Consider the following 18,432-nt stretch of genomic DNA (forward strand, 5'->3'; position numbering starts at 1 on the left):
CTTCTTTTACTTTATTATTATTATTATTATTATTATTATTATTATTATTGATATTACTACAATATTACTATTGTTGTTGTTGTTGTTGTTTTTATTGTTTTTATTGTTTTTGTTACTGTATTATTGTCATCTATAATTTATACAATTAACCTCTCTGTGGTTCGACCCCGGTCTTGCCAGGTTATTTATTACTTCGACACTCCTGCACTTGGGAGAAGATATCAATCTTTTAGTCGTGTCACTTACTACTATTAGAAAATTAATAAATATAAATGTAAATACTAATGAAATATTTATGTTAATAAATTACAATGAATTTTACCAATAGAAATATTTTCTTGGTATATACCAAGTGAATTATGATGAAAAAAAAGAAATTAAAATAAAATTAAAAAATACAATTACATGTCATTTATACCAATGAAATCACAGTCGGTAAAATTATTGATAAAGTATTCACTTTTCCCTGACACTATTCATCATATCAATTAGAATCATCGACAAAATATTCCGTTGGTATTTTTTAGAGAGCACTTGAATTGTTCACTTTTCAAGTGCACTGTTAATTACTATTCTTTACAGATGAAATCACCGAAGAATTGAAAAGTCATTGGTTTTATTTAATAGGTTTCTAAATATTTTTGAGTAAATTAAAAATTTATATTAAATATTACAGATATAATGGTTAAAAATATTAATATTTAATTATTTATTGGTAAAATACCCCAATAAATAGAATCTCTCATTTCATAACAGACAAGCTTATTCTTATTCTTCTTCTTCTTCTTTTTTTGTAAAAAATATCAATCACTCTTATTTTCCTCCATTCTCAAGTATATCTTTTTTTCTCTCTCTTCTTAGTTTTTTTAATTAATCTACTTTATAAATTTGTTATTTTTTCTCTTCTCAACTTCACTCGCAACTACAATAAGATAAGATTTTTTTATTATATTTTTTATTTTATTTTATTTTAAAATTTTTCTGTTCTTAGTAATTATATGACTGTTATTTCAGGATTTTTTTTTCATATGAGATCAATGTTGTTGTTGTTGTTTTATTTTTTTATGTTATTTAGTTGTTACAAATTTTTGGAGTCGATTTTTTTTCCCTAAGCAACTCAATTCTGAGTATTATAAAATATTGATTTATACTAATTTAATTATTTTTTAGTTTTGTTAAATATATTTTTTAAAAAAATATTTTTAAATAATTACTAATAAAATTATATGTGGTATTTGTTTTTGGTTATATGACAATTATTTCAAGGGAAATACCAATAGAATGAAGAAGAATTTTTTTCTTGTATGTATTTTTGGTTTGTAAATTTTTTTTTAATGATAAAATTAGTAATAAAAAATAAAATTATCAATGAATATTATTTCAAGAAATGTATTTTATTGATAAATTAATTAATAAAATTTTTATTAATAAAATAATAATTTCATATCAATGAAAATAATATGTTGGTAATGCTGTTAAATATTGTAGTGTCTCTTTCACGGTAGGAGAAGATTAGCCATGTGTCATGTATGAAGGGCGACGGAAAAGAGAGACATCATACATAATGTTGACTAAAAATAATGCTGCTGGCGGTGCCACCTTTGATGAAAGTTCGAGTAAAAAAAGACTTAGTTTCTGATGGATACTGTGTCAGCCAGTGATGCACCAAGGCTCGACCTGCTTTTTGTTCACAAGGAGGCTTCACTGACCTAGTTCTTTGCCTGATTTATGCTTTGTTGGACGCTAAGAGCCTGCTAGGCTTGCAAGGAGATCTAAATAAATTGCAATTTCTGCTCAGTTTAGGGTTACCAATGTTCATCGGCGCGGGATACGTATCCGGAGGCCATGATACAAATGATCTTACAAAATCTAAATTGGTGGCTAGAGTATATATATCATGTTTGGCAAAGAGATGAAAGAGGTTTTTTAGAGGCAATTTCATTATTTTAAAGCAATAAAGACTTTTTTTTAGTTATTAAATTGAATATTATAGCAAATAATTCAACATTTTTTTGTGTCATACAAAACCATTATGAATTTATAAAGTTAACGATGCTTTTTGTAATTTTCACAACAATAAAGATAAAATGTAAAATGGATTAAATTATAATATACTTTGAATAATTCTTCATTTAACTACACAACAACCTTACACATAAGATTTTTTGTATCAAATAAAAAAAATTAAGAAAGAAGAAACGAGATAGGCACATAGGAGGGACTGAAAAAAAAAAGATGTATTTTTTAAAAGGTAAATGAAAAATAGATTTCTTTAAATCAAATAAAAAAGGATGATTTTTTTTAAAAACTTTATGGGGCTAGAAATGCATTAAGTAAAAAAAAAATTTAACAATAAAAAAAATTTAGTTAAACTTTTTTTAAAAAAGATTTTAGTGAATCAAGGTCAACCTATTAAATTTATAATCTTGGTTATACAAATTACTTAATTTAATAATTTTTATTTTTAAAATTATTTTTTATTTAATTACACCATGTGAGTCTTTTTTGCATCATATTAAAACAAATTTAAAAAGATAAAATAGGATGAAATGACATGTGTTTTGAAGTTAAACAAAAAATTTATTTTAAAAAACAAGTCAAATGTTTATATTTTATTATTTCTAACTTTAAGGGTCTAAAAATACATTAAATAAAAAAAATAAAAAAAAAGTCCATGAAACTTTTTAAGATGAAATTAGTGATATCAGAATAATGTTTTTTTTTTTGGCTAAAATGTGGCCGATCAAATGTTTTTTTATCTTATTTTTCTAGTGACTTTCTTTTTTATTCTTTAACACTAGAAATCAAAACACAAATAAAATAAGGTTTAGAATTTAAATATAAAACAATAATTATGCCTAAGAATTGACCAAGCCAAGGGATTGAGTCTTGGATTTCATGAGTCAACTAGAAAAAATTAAAAATATATAAATTAAAAATTTTAATATTTTATATAAAAAAATTAAGAAAAAAATCATGTGAATATAAACTATACATGTTGTAAATAATGAAGTTTAAAAGAATATTTTAAAATAATTTTTTATCTCGTATTAAAAAGATATTATGTTATTCTTTTAAATTGAAGTATTTAAACCAATTTTTTTTATTTCACATTGAAAAACATAATTGTTTTCTTGTGAACATAGAGTATACATATTAAAGGACTTCAAATCCCACTTTAAAAAGATAATATGTTATTCTTTTAAGTTGAAGTATTTAAACCAAATTTTTTTATCCCACATTAAAAAAATATAACTTTTTTCTTGAAAATATAGAGTACATATACTAAAAGAGTTTTAAATCCCACATTGAAAAAATATAATTTTTTTTTCTTATGCACATAGAATATATATACTAAAAAGTTTTAAATCTCACATTGAAAAAATAACTTTTTTTTTTAGGAAAATAGAGTATACATACTAAAAGGTTTCAAATTTGACATTGAAAAAATAAAATATTTTTCTAATATTAATATAGTGAACTTTAAAAAGTGTTAATAACCAACTAAAAACTTATAAAAAAAGAAGAATATAGAAGCAAAACTACATTTGAAAAAAAAAATACCAGGTTTTATCTGGGTCATGGGTTGACCGGGTTTTGCTAGGTTATTATACCGGTTGGTCTTTTAATAAACTCGGACAGGTTCAGCCAATGGATCGACTCGCTAAACCAATCTGGGTTTAATAAATATACATAAAACTCTCAAACAATAAGGATAAAAAATGTAAAAAAATAATTAGTAATCGAGAGATCAAGTTGAACTTTTCTGCACCTTTTGAATATTAAAAATTGAAATACCTTGTGTTTTTTTTTTTAATTTTAGTTTTTATTTTTTTAAGTATTTTTCAAACAACAATTTAAAATCGATGTGTAATTAACCAATAGAACAATCGATGTGTAATTAACCAATAGAACACCTTGAGCATGCACTAAAATGTAAATAAAAGCAAATCCTAATAAGTAAATCAATATAAATATAAAATATAAGGGTGAAGTCAAATAAAATAAAACTTGAGGATCGAAAGCAGAAGAAGAAAATATTGTAATAAACAATGAAACACATAGTGTTTTTGTGAGTAAAATTGATTTTTTTTTAAAAAGTTAATTTAATTATTTTTTAATAACAATCAAACTAAACTAAAAATTAACGATCCAGGTTAAAAGCCTTCAAATGGCTAGGCAAATAAAAGTCGTTGATAGCAATAAATCTACATAAATTACAATCATGCAGGGCAGAGCAGGGGATCAAAAAATAATAATTATAGTCGTTAAAATTACGTATGTTTTCAGCATGACTGCCCCCATTGAGTGCGCTCCAATTCATTTGGTGTAATCGGTCACGTGCAGAACTACAGTAACATGCTTTTTGTCGCGATATAAAAAATAATATAAATGCAAAGCACGTGACGTAAATAGCGACCGCATTAAATGATGTTTTGTTGGAAGAAGGCTTTTCAGGCTGCTACGCATTCCCATCGAATCAAAAGGATGGCATTTTTACACTCAATAATCTCACTGTGGACCAGAAAAAAGTTTTTTTTTAATAATATTTTATGTTTTTTAGTTCAGTGCCTATTTTTTTTTATTGCATGTTGTTTCATATATGAGCATGAGAAAGCGTGTTAATTTATTTTGTTCATGCTTGTGAATATTGTGTTTACTTTTTGTTATGGTTTAAATTTTTTTGGGTCATGTATTGGTGGTCCTTGTATTTGATGGAGAAAAGTGAAAGCAGTAATTTATGGTTTAAATTTTTTTTTGGGTCATTTATTGGTGGTCCTTGTGCTTAATGGAGAAAAATGAAAGTAGTAATTTATGGTTTAAATCTTTTTTTGGGTCATTTATTGGTGGTCCTTGTGTTTGACGGAGAAAAGTGAAAGTATTAAAAAAATAATAAAAAGAGAAAATTATTGATTAATCACATTTTAGTTATAAAAAATATTATTTATCTTGTTGAAAAAGGTAAATCGAGGTTGAATTTTTTTTTTCAATTTAATTTTATGATTTTAAATAAATTTTATGGGTATTTTGAGTTAATAAATTAATTTATTAATATTATAAGGATATTTAATAAATGTTTCTAGGTAAAACTATATTGAAAAACAAATTTTTACTAAAAAACCATTAACCTTATTCTTCATTCACGTCTTTAATGGTCCAAAACTAGGTAGAGAGACGTGCACCGTCTTAAGGCAGATGAAAAGTTATCCATCCATTTACCACTTTAAGAGAATAAAAGGCCTGGAGCGTGGTCATCCGGGCCCGCACGTGTGGCCTTTTCTTGTACTAGGGCAGGAAAGCCACACGTGCCTAGACGTTTGACGCATTGTTTGTACTTTTAGCTTTCTTCTTCCCCATTGGTTTATGTTTGTATTAATTATAATAAATTAGTGAAATATGTGTTATGGCATGCCCGACTTAGAGGTTATTAAATCTTAATTGAGGTTAATTAGAATAAATTAATTAAAAATAGTATTAAACAGTCTATCAACTCACGATTTGCTGAAATCTTAAAACACATGGTATCTATACCAATAAATTTAATGGTTGAAATCTTTGTCGGCGATAATTTTTTTTTTTATAATTTGGAATACGAGAACATCCTATATCTCTTTTATAAAAAACAAAAAATATAAAATTTATATTAATTTTTTTTTTAAAATTAGAGAGACTGATCAATTAACTAATACTTAAAAATATAGGAACTGAAATAAAAATTTGAGTATCAAAATGATTTTTTTTAAAATTAACTATGTTAATATAGAGAGTATACAGTGAAAATGAAAACCACACCTTTTATTAGCTTTATACTTAATAATAGTTCATCATGCTACGTATTTAAATGAAAAATCAAATTGTTAAAGGAAGTTGCTTTCATAATAAAATTGGTGGACAGCATGCAGATTGCATCATGACATTCTCTCCACAAAATATATTTATAGCTAAAAGATAGTGCTTCAAACTTTTCCCTTTTATATATATACATGTGTATATCACAATAATTGCGCTAGATTATTTCTCTAGCTCCTTGAAAGTTTTCTTTCCGAAAATTACACAATCACTTCTCCCTGTTGTGAATATAACAAGGCTTTGTCCTCACAAAGATCCTGTCTCATTTCTCTTCTAAATCTTCAAATCTCTGTGTGTGGTTAATAAGATGGAGCTGGATATGATGGAGGTTCAAAACCAAGAGTACCCCAACACAGACCAAGTGGTTCTATTCATAGATCAATCAGACTCCAAACTCCAAATGTCGTCGCCACCACCACAGCAAGAAGATTCCAAAGTCAAACAGTCACCATCACCACAGCAACCAGACATGAAAGACTCTAAAACCTACGCGAGAACAAAAACCCTCCGCCGTCTCAACTTCTCCAAACCCAAATCTCGTTTCACTGAAACTAACTACCCTCCCCATTCCAAAACCTTCCCTGAATCCGAAGAATACCAACCCCTAAACCCTCCCGAAAGCGCTACCTCCACAGATGAAGACGATGATGAAGAATGGTTTGAAAATGAAGAAGAAGGAGGAGAAGAAGTTGATGCTGGGGAGGCCAAAAAACGTTCCAAGTATAGAACGAAAAGGAAAAGAAAGATAAAAAAGAGAGCCTTGATTGAGTTCATATTGTTTCTCACAATCATGACCTGCTTAATTCTCTCTTTAACCGTTGAATCCCTCATAAACAAGGTCCTATGGGGTTTAGTTTTATGGAAATGGTGCCTTATGGTCCTGGTTCTCTTCTGTGGCCGCCTTGTATCGGTTTGGGTTGTAGGCTTTCTTGTTTTTCTCATAGAACGCAATTTCATGCTCAGAGAAAAAGTACTCTACTTTGTTTTTGGTTTGCGCAAGAGTTTTCAACATTGTGCGTGGCTAGGATTGGTTCTACTTGCATGGATGAGTATGTTCCATGATGTCCACAAATCCAACAAGGTCTTAAAGAGGGTTTTCCGTGCTCTAATTGCTGTCCTCATTGGAGCTACAATATGGTTACTAAAGATTTTACTTGTCAAGGTTCTTGCTTCATCTTTCCATGTTGCTACTTTCTTTGACCGCATGAAAGAAAGCGTCTTCCACCACTACATTCTCGATACACTCTCCGGTCCACCATTGAATGAGGATGAGAGAGAAACTCCTCGTCGACGGACGCTAACGCATTCGAAGACATTGCCGGCGAAACTGAGGGAGAGGGCATCAAGATCTAAGAGGTATGAGTCGAGGAGCATCGATATGGAGAGGTTGAGGAAGTTAAGTATGATGAGGAGGGCATCTGCTTGGAATATAAAGAGGTTGGTGAGTTACATTAAGTCTTCAGGGCTGTCAACGATTTCGAGGACGGTCGATGATTTTGGTAACGCAGAATCGGAGATCAACAGTGAATGGGAGGCTAGAGGCACTGCTCAAAGAATTTTTAGGAATGTTGCCAAATCTGGTGCCAAGTAAGTTTAATTTCTTCTGCTAGCCTTTCTGATTATATGAACATTTGATATTATATAATCCTTAGGAGAGACCATACAGTACAGTAGAGATAGTTAACCGATCTCAATTATGCTAACCTTGATAGGTTAATTATTAATTTTTTTTTTGTTAAGGGTTAGCATATCTGGAATCATATATATCATGACTATTAGAAACTCGACAATGTTTCAATTATTTTGTCCAAAAATGAAATTGGGTCTTGATTAATAGCCTAACTTTAGTTTATTGTCACTAAATTTCGTACACACATAATTATCTCTTTATTAATCTCTTTAATTAATAAAATGTGAGCAAGATTTAGTACCAAATTATATATATATATATATATATATATATATCATAAACTGACACTGAAATGAATCAAAGTCTATGACTTATGGTAGCTAGCTAACATCCAAATCACATCTCTTCTATTGATTCATATCCCGAAAGAAAAGAAAAAAATCTCTTAATTTAATGCGATCAGGTAATGTAAGTTTTTTAAGTCAAAGCAGATTTTAACAAGAGCACCAAGCATCCAAATGTGAGGTAATGTAAATTAAAATTTTTAAATTATAATCTATACTTCTGATTTATTACACTAAAAAAAGTGAAAAAAATAATATTAAAATTAGATTTTCAAAATACATATCTACCCATATTCCTTTATAAAGACATTTGAATAAATAAGATGATGATGATGATGGTAATATATGAAATAAAATGAATTAAATTTTATATTTTGTAAATATATGAATTCAATTTAAATTAAATATTATAATTGAATTTTATTATATTAGACAATTGGTTCTAAATTGCATGTTAAAGATTTTAATCTATACTTTTTTTTTTCAAAATCAAATGTTTTTAAACATTTTTATCTAATGTACCTTATAACTCAAAGTTATTTAACTTATTTTTCTCATAAATTATTCTTTGTTTATTTTTTAGTTTTTTTTTTAAAGACTTTCTACTTTTCTCATAAATTATTTACGTCCTAGTCGATTTCTTGACAGTGGCATTAATCGGTGGTTTTGTGGGGCTAGGCGCGTTCATCACGCCTGGAAAACCCTAGACTGCTTTTGCTTAAAACATTATTCAAAATGATGGGTCAACTAGCTGGCTGCAAGAACATCCTCGTATTTTCTATTTGTAATCATTTCGTGGGCACAATTTAATCCCAGCTGGTAATCAAACGAGGTAAGGCTGAGAGATTTAGGGTGTCTGGAAACGTTGTTTTAATCATGGTTTTTCAAAAATTTAAAATTATTTTGTTTTTATATTATTTAATTTAATATGTTGATATTAAAAATAAAAAATATTATTTTAATATATTTTCAAATAAAAAATATTTTAAATCTCAATCATTATTATATGCATAACTACCATTAATTTGGTTCACATGGAGGATAAGTGGAATTCAATAAAAAAGAAAAGGAAATGGACGTAAGCCCCATTGCTCATTAGATTTAATACTACATTTGAAGTTAATCTTCCCATTACGCATTGGTACATTGATAAAAAAAAAATGCCTTCATAACGTGTGCCCTTATGGCATATTATATATATAAAAAATATTATGCAAAATAGAATTATCCCAGGAAAATCAATTTCTTACCATGTAATAGTAAATATTCTTTAAAGTTAATTTTTCTTTTCTTTTTTAAGCTATTGAAATTATTTTATTTTTATTTTTAAAATACATTTATTAGATTTTAAACATCAATTAATTTTATTAGTATTTTATATATCTAATTAACTTAATCCACAATTCAACCTAAATCAACATTAGCATTTCAAACACTTGATTTTGTTAATTTACAATTAACAACCTAAAATTACTAATTAAAAACTTAAATTACTTATAATTAACCTAATTCCTAATTCAAAAACATAACATTTAATAAAATCAAAATAACACTAATTAAACATAAAATATATCAAATTAATTGAGGGGAAGTATTCAATATAGCTCTCAAAATAAAATATGGGTGGTGATGGTGACAAGTGGTTGTTGTTTTGACTAGAAAATTTCAGACCAACAATTGTTAGAGAGAGAAAAAGGAAAGGCTTATGCATGTAGAGTAAGAAAGAGATATGAGTGATGTAAAAAGCAATGATTGTTTAAGGGCTAATGGAGGTGTTTTTGGCGGTGGTGAGAGGGGAGGAGCGACTGAGAGAGAAAAAGAGAGTAGAGGAAAGAAGAGAAAGGGGAAGAAAAGTCTATCTTTATCTCTAATTTAAAACGAGTTGCAAATGCCAATGGAGGTGTTTTTGGCGGTGGTGAGAGGGGAGGAGCGACTGAGAGAGAAAAAGAGAGTAGAGGAAAGAAGAGAAAGGGGAAGAAAAGTCTATCTTTATCTCTAATTTAAAATGAGTTGCAAATGCCAACCAAAAAATACAAGTCGCATGTGACATATGTGACATGTGAGTCGCAAATGGCATATGTGACTTGTAAAGCTATGCTACATTCCTAATTATTTATTCAACAGTGTTACTTTATCAATTTTTTTAGTAGGTTGATAAACAAAAAAAAAAACTCTCAAAGTTCAATGTATATTAGTCAATCTTAGTCTAATTGCTTTATTAGATTGGGAAAAATTGGAAATATCTATGGTCGATTTAAAGGTGATGGAAAATAAACATTTTGGTATATTTCTAGCTCCAATCTAACCTTGTTGAGTTGTTTAACAAAGTTTTAATAATCTGCTTTGTTTTGAGAGTTTTTTTTTTGTTTTTGTAATGTAGCATAGAAACAAAAATTGATAAAATAACACAATATAAAAAATATTTTTTTAAAATAGCATAGTTTAGAGAGTTATATAAAATATATGTGATTTATGAGTCATAAATGTTAATTACGACCCTTTTAAATTGTAAAATTGTTGAAAACAATTCAGTAAAAAAAGAGGAGAGATTGAAAAAAAAAAGAAAGGAAACAAATATAATACTTTAAAGGCACATCAAAATTTCAATGACAACACCACTGACACCGTTGAAAAAATCTTTATAAGACGAGCTCAATAACACCAAGAAAGGTCATCAATAATGACTTGAGGGGGCACAAGAAAGGTTTATAGAAATGTAACTCTCGATACCTTAGGACAACTTATATGGCCTACTCTGCTCACCATTTGTAATCTTTTTTAGTGTCGTTGAACTTATCTTGTCGAGATCTTATTTATGGTATCAATGTTATCATCATCAAAGCTTCGATATACTCCCAAGATCTATTTTTTTTTTAACTTTTCTCTTTCGCTTCTATTTTCACAAATTACAAAGAGGATAAAGGAGAAACAAAGAATAAAAAAATAACCTCAAAAGCATACTGATGCTCTGATGATGACGCCACTAATATCATAAAAACATCTCAACAAGATGAATCTAACGATACCAAGGAATCTTACAAACAATGAACGGAGTGGGCCACACAAGTGGTCAAATGATTCTCACTTTTCTTTAGGCTATTTGGGTGACCCATTCCTATCATCGTTGGTAGCTTTTCTTATTGTCATTGAATTTTTCTCGTCATGATCTTTCCCACGGTATTAGTGGTGTTATCATTGGAGTTTTGTTGTGCTTTTAGGGTTTTTTTTTCTTTTTTTTTTTCACCTTTTTCTTTCTCTCATCTATTTTTATTGAATCTTTTGTCTTACAACTTTGCAATTTGAAAGAGTCGCATATGACACTTTCGACTCGCAAATCGCATATGTAATCTATAACTCTCTAAATGGTGTTATTTTTCTAAATACCTTTTGCATTGAGTTATTTTATTATTTTCTTTACCATGCTAACAAAAAAAACAATTGTTTCCATTTTGGTTAATTAGATATTTTGGTTGTCATCATCTCAAATTAATTTATTCTCTAACTTTTGAGTTTTACTTAATCAGAAAATAAAAAAATAAAAAAAAATAATAAGTAAAGAAAACACGAGCCATGTAAACTTTATGGTGAATTAGAGGATTCTAATCACAGTGCCCACAACACGTTGCTAGCTAGATTAAAAGTTGATTTAATCATAAAAATAAGGAAAATACATGGATGATGTTAAATTTTGAGTTGGCAATAAAAAAATCTAAAATACACATTGAAACGTTGATTAATTTGTTAAATACAATTAATAAAAAAATTATTTATGTAAAAAAAATGCTAAAAAGAGTTGTTAACGACAATTAAAAACTAGACTGAAACGTCAATCGATGGATGCAAATAAAGAAATATAATCCCATGAAATGGGATTCTATTCATAATATTTATTTAATTATCTGTCATTTTGTTTTGCCACCGAAAAAATAAACTTTGAATGAGAAACAAAGAACCTTTCTAGCATGGTTTCTTTACTTTTTTATTTATTAAGCATTGCCCCATGTTGTAGGCCATTTGATGGCCTGGTTCCAAATCAAATCATGTTGGAGTTGATTTAGCAAGTGTCATTTGATCAAAGGGCTCAATCATGACTCAGTTATCCTATTTAAAATTCGATATAGATCTAAAATAATTTCAAAAAGCTTCCATTTCAAACCTTTGTCTAACTTGATCAAGCTCAAGGATGAAACAGAAAAATGTCAAAGAAAAAAATCACAAAAAAAAGAAGAAGAGTTTAGAGAGAAAAATGAAAAGACAATGCCATATTACATTGACCTTTGCCAACAAGGTCTAATCGACTAAGGTCTAATCGACTAAATATGCTGTCATGTTCATGACAAGATCATAATTAGTTAGCCCGATTTAGCTTGTTGTCTCTTCCACCTCATTTTCACTTCTTTTCTCCCTGGTTTGGCCTTTATTAGGCTTGTGTGAGATGAAGTTTGGGGGTAAATTATAGAGCCATATAAGAATAAGAGAGCAAAATAAAATAAAATAACCCAATGTTTTTAGAGATCCTAAGACCAAATGAAAAAAAAAAATCTCTAGTATTTTCTTTCCTTTTCTTTCTTCCTAGTCGAGACATCATTAAGCTTAGGTGTGATAGAGTTTGGGATCAAATTAAAGAGCTATCAAATAATTAGGAACTAAATAAAAAAATAGTTATCAAACAACTAAGGACTAAATAAGATAAACAGCAAGGGAACAAATTAAGAAAAAATGATGGAAGCCGTCGTGTTTGGATGATTCACACGTTTTCCTTTGGGACCTGATACGACCCTTTTTTATGTCATCAGAATTGTCTTTTCATCTCTTTTATCCCATGAAGGTGCATGTCGTTGATGAAAAAAGACAAGCTTTGACATCCTTTTTACTTGTAAAAAATCTTTTATGGTTTTTCATAGTGATTTATGAGACACATAAAGGTTTTATTTTTTTTTAATATTTTTTCAACAATGCTACTTATTTGATCAATGTGGTTATATAAAATCTTTAAAATATTTCAAGTTTTAATGTGAATAATCTGCATATAACTGCACTAAAAAGGTGATTGGGTGGCATGTGTCATAAATCCAACAATGAGACAAATATAGGAAACATGTTGGGGTATGTATGCGTAACATTGATAGCCAGCTCTCTTTCATTTTTGTGACCATGAATTTATGTTTTCAAGTATGAATTCACTAGTTTCAGTCCTTAGCAAAACATCTAAAGTGGCTTTGGGATCCTTCTAATACCCTAATATAAGTTTAAATGTAAGTGATAATTAAAAAGAGTATATTGAAGAAGTTATGTATAATGATCATTTTATAATTACTATATATGTCTATATTTGTTGACATATTTTTTCCATTTTTGAGTGTTTTAAGGTATATAGAAGAGGAAGATCTACTAAGGTTCTTAAAGACTGTGGAGGTCTATACCATATTTCCTCTCTTTGAAGGAGCTGTTGAGACTGGAAAAATCACAAAATCTTCGTTCAGAAATTGGGTGGTAAAAAATCCAAAACCTATTTGCTTTATTTTTTGTTTAAAAGGCCTTACCTTATTATGTTTATAGGCAGTGAACATTAAAAGTCCTCCTATGTTAAAAGATGCTTGCTTTCAAATTAAGATTAATAATTTGTTGTGTATTTAAAAAGGAGGTTCGATGCTTGATTAATTATCATATCATCACCAACTGATCAAGCCCATGTGGTGTGGATTCAATTCCTTGATTCCATACATAATTCCACTTCCCCTCTTTTAACCCTTCTAATCAAGGACTAAATGGGATTAACTTTTTCCTATATTTATTATGGTAAAGAACATCAACAATTTATTCAAAGATGAATAATTTTTTTCTTTGTAATGTTTATGTTTTCAATTACTAGGTACATGCTTATGTTGAGAGAAAAGCATTGGCACATTCCTTGAATGATACCAAGACTGCTGTTCAGCAACTTCACAAGTTAGCAAGTGCAATAGTGACTGTAATTATAATTGTGATCTCCCTTTTGGTAACGGGATTGGCGACGACCAAGGTTTTAGTTGTTTTCACATCTCAACTGCTACTCGTGGGGTTCATGTTCCAAAACACTTGCAAAACTATCTTTGAGTCTATCATTTTTGTCTTTGTTATGCATCCTTTTGATGTTGGTGATCGTTGTGTTATTGATGGCGTACAGGTAATTTTTTTTATTAAGCCCCAAATAGCTAGCTAATCGCAACATAATTGAACCTAATTGAGTGAATACACACACACATTTTGCAGATGATTGTGGAAGAGATGAATATTTTGACAACTGTGTTCTTACGATATGATGCAGAGAAAATATATTATCCCAATTCTGTTCTTCTTACTAAGCCTATTAGTAATTTTAGAAGAAGTCCAGACATGGGGGATGCTATTGATATCACCATTGATGTCTCCACTTCTGTTGATGACTTCAATGCTCTCAAGAAAGCTATACAACTGTAAGTTATTAATCTCATTTGCATTCAAAATATTTCTAGTGTTACACAAAATTAATTCTTAAAGTAATTAGCGTGCCCAAACCACACTTGTTTTGCTAATAAAAATAGATATTTTCTAGATATTAGTTAATTGTTACCAATTTTTCTTTATATATCTAGCATATTATGGAACATATATAGTGGTAATATGCAAATAAAATGCAAAAGCTTTAGAGATTAGTCAATTGATAATTAATATTTGTATTAGTTTTCAAGAAAATACTATTATGGAATACTGCAGATACATTGAGAGCAAACCAAAGCACTGGAACCCAAAGCACGCATTGCTGGTGAAGGAGATAGAAAATGTAAACAAGATGAAGCTTACTCTATGTGTTCAACACACCATGAACCATCAAAACTACGGGGAAAAGAGCGCTCGAAGATCGGAGCTTGTTTTTGAACTAAAGAAGATTTTTGACAACCTTGGCATTAAGTACCATCTGCTTCCACAACAAGTACATCTTACGCATGTTAACATGATCGGCAATGGGGGAATGTCAATGTAATCTTGATATAAATGCAATTATTTGGAGTGGAAAAGGAAAATTATCACACATTTAATATGGCTATACCAACCATTCTCTTGCATCTGTTTTCTTTTCCTTCTATTAACTTCTTTTTTGTAGATTAAATTACAGCCAAAATTAATGATGGAAAAGAAAAAATTATATATAAGGAGTGATTTTATAATTAATCAAGTTCTTTTATCATTTCATATCGATCACATTAGTAGCCCTATGGTGAAAACTACGTATGAATATATCGATCATGTTAACTGGCTCGACCAGGGTAATTTGATTTCACATAGAAAAAACTTTGTTCTCTGGTTGTGATAGTCATTCTTTTCAGACGAGAGAATCAAAGAAGCTTGCGAGCGAGTCGGTCTAGCTTGCAGGGGATGATCAAAATAATTGTTCAATATAGCATTCTCCCCAACTCAGACCAACTCAGCTAGAGGAGCTTTATCATCAGACCTGATGAGTCCAGCATCTAGTATAACAACCAAGACAACATTATTTGTGGCAAGATGTTGGCCTCTGATGAAATTATAAGAGCAATACATGACATTCCAGGAGCAACAAATCTTACTCAGCTCAGCAACCGAAATAGCTTGTAATTTATAGAGAGACGTTAAAGCCTAACAAAATCCCATAAAAAATAATTGAAACTTTAACGCAACAAACTCTCCTTAGATCAGCAACCAATACGATAACGTAATCTATGGAGAGATGTTAGAGGATTATGAAATTTTAAGAGCAAATAACTTTGTCCAAGCTCTTTTAAAAAATGTCTCCCTAACTTTGCCTCTAATTTTCTTTACAATATCAGAGTTTGTATGAACACACGACAAAACTCAGTATTTCCTTTCTTTCTTCTCTTTTGCAACTATGAACTCATTATCCCTCAAACTCATCTCTACAAATTACCCTTTATGATGTGTACAAATTTTGGAACTTGCTGAGAGGCAAGAATTGTTTGGCTATCTCACTATTGAAGACCCCGCTCCTACCAATTATGACATGTCAGAATCAAACACAACCATAAATGTAGAATTCTTTAAACCGAAAATAACATAATAGTACAATACCTAGCAAAAGGCAGACCATTCACTTTGCGGGTGGATAATAGGAACTCTCTCTGAAGAAACTCTAGGCCTTGCTATTGGTTTAGAGATTGCTCATGCAGTTTAGGATGCAATGGAAAATGAATATGCTAAAAATTCACAAGAACATGAATTTACACTCAGACAACAAGTTACATATCTTTGTAAGGAAAATGAAAAAACCACCAGCGAACATATTCGCATCTTCAAAGCCTTATGTGACAGCCTGACGGCTATTGAAAACTATTCTAAATAAAGGAAAAGTCTTCTACTTGCTTGTGTCTTGACCCCTTGTATACGACTTTTACCACTACCATGCTAAAAACCACCAAGACCAACATATTTTGAACTTGTCTCCCAACTCTATAGTCTTGACCAAATACGCTTCTAGTTCTCAAACCAAATAATCAATCCAAATTCATTCATTTCACAAGTGGCCTTTTATGGATAAAGACAACAACGGTACAACCAATCCTCTATAGATTCTCACGGGAACAAGCAAAGATTTACATTCAAACACGACAACTACAAGAATGGTAGAAGTTCTATTATACTAGCTCACTCATATGTTCTCAACAAAGACGCCCTCCTTCACCAGGTGAACAATGCATGACCCCTGTAAAACATGATGGATATTGTGATGAAAAATATTTGTATTGTGGTGTAATGGGACATATCATAAAAATCTATCGTTGGGTGCCAAAAAAATAAACACAACAAGGTTACAATCCTCATGCCCTTTTAGCACTCACCTTAAACAACACAAATACCAAGACAAAATGGACCTCTTACACAACAGCCTTCAATCACATGTTAGGTATGTTAGCCAATATTCAAAACTACTCGGGTACAAATTCAATTATTATTGGCGATGGATCTTGTATACCAATTCATGGTATTAGAGATTCCAGTATTAACCAAAAAAATCTTGATGATGTTCTGTTTGTTCATGTTTTAAAATGGAATTTACTTTTCTTAAGTCAATTAACTACTCAATAACTATGAATTCTCTTATGTTGATTTCTGTATTAAGAAATGATAAACAAAACAACACGTAATTAGAGGGGGGTACAAGGGTGATTTGGATGTCCTCTTAGCATCACCAAACATCTATCATCAATGTTTTGGCCATCCTCAATTCTCTTTTATACATATATTAAAAAATAAAGGCCTAATGTTACAAGATCAAAAATCAAAACATATTTGAGTAGTCAATTTGAAAAACTTAGTAAATTGTACTTTTTATGTTCTGAACATTCATACTCCTTTATCTTTGAAAACATTTATTGTGACCTATAGGAACCTAGATAAGTCTTATTCATTGGAAAGTTAAGATATTATGCCTATTTTGTGGATGATTTTTCTAAATACACTTTGATTATACCTTTGTAAGAAAAAAATCAACTTTGTTAACATTTGTTTAGCTTTTGAACGGTATGTCACATGATAATTCAACAAACATATCAAGGTTTTTCATTTTGATGGCAGAGGACAATTCATAAATTCCAAACTATTCTCTCACTTTATTTCAATTAGTATCCATCATCAGTTATCATGTTCTTACATTCAAGAACAAACAAGTATAATTGAAAGACATCATCGGTTAATATGTGAACTCGATATGACAAATTTATTCCATAGTGGTGCACCTTTCTTTATATGGGTATATGATTTTACTACCAAAATATCCCTTCTTAATTAATTATCTTTGTCTGCTCTTGATTTTGAAACCCCATAATTCAAACTTCATGGTCATTATCATAATTACTCTATGTTATGTGTGTTTGGTTCTAAATACTTTCCTTACACATACGACATATGATAACACAAATTTGATCCTAAAATTATTATTTACATCTTTACAGGTTATAGGGACACATATAAAGGTTACAAGTGCTTTAATCCCCTAGCAAAAATAAAATAAAATTCATATCTATACATGTAATGTTTGATGAATCATATTTTTTTTCCTATAAAGATACTTTGAACTCAAGCATTACACCTCCCATCTCTTATATCAACAATATTTTTAATTCATGGTTATCTCACATTGACAATACTCTATAAAAATTCCACCTCCAATACTGTCCATATCATGCACAATCCTTCTTCCACCAATGCCACTTTATACTCCAAACTCGCAGTTCATATTTGATGATCTTCAACACCTAGCAGATAAAAATCCTTATAAATCTAATGTCATCAGTTCTAACTAGGAATCCTGATAGGAACTACCATATATTAAGAATAACTCTAATATATATGAGCCTCTCATAATTAATTATCCCACAAGTTCATTGCCAACCACTTATGCATCCTCCAGCACCCCTTTCCCCCTTAATGTTAATCGCTCCCATAGAGGCATTGTTAGACCTAATCCTAAATATGCCTTAACTTCTATTGCCTTCTTCTATGATATCCCACAAACTCTAACCAATATCAAATCTGTATTGACATATCAAGGATGGAAATTTGCAATGGAAAAAAAGCTTGAGGTGCTCCACAAGA

At 29.7% G+C, this 18,432-nt stretch overlaps 2 protein-coding genes across 3 annotated transcripts in view; both read left to right on the top strand.

The window, feature by feature from the left end:
• Window positions 1–18,432, top strand: part of LOC105115780 (uncharacterized) — an 85,285-nt gene that overhangs the window by 26,062 nt on the left and 40,791 nt on the right. The gene's annotated exons all lie outside the window — the stretch shown is intronic.
• On the top strand, window positions 5,982–17,220 carry LOC105115778 (mechanosensitive ion channel protein 10-like). Of its 2 annotated transcripts, XR_840387.1 has the most exons (6): window positions 5,982–7,437; window positions 13,194–13,317; window positions 13,697–13,990; window positions 14,077–14,279; window positions 14,560–14,878; window positions 17,136–17,220. XR_840387.1 is itself a non-coding variant. In XM_011012794.1 (5 exons), exons 1-5 carry the CDS (start codon window positions 6,158–6,160, stop codon window positions 14,825–14,827), a joined length of 2,169 nt encoding a protein of 722 aa, XP_011011096.1. In that variant the 5' UTR covers window positions 5,982–6,157; the 3' UTR covers window positions 14,828–14,926. The 2 variants fall into 2 exon arrangements, 1 of the variants encoding a protein (XP_011011096.1); XM_011012794.1 differs by lacking the exon at window positions 17,136–17,220 and having other exon boundaries at window positions 14,560–14,926.

This window comes from Populus euphratica, unplaced genomic scaffold (genome assembly GCF_000495115.2).
Source record: "Populus euphratica unplaced genomic scaffold, PopEup_1.0 scaffold762.1, whole genome shotgun sequence".
NCBI lineage: Eukaryota > Viridiplantae > Streptophyta > Magnoliopsida > Malpighiales > Salicaceae > Populus > Populus euphratica.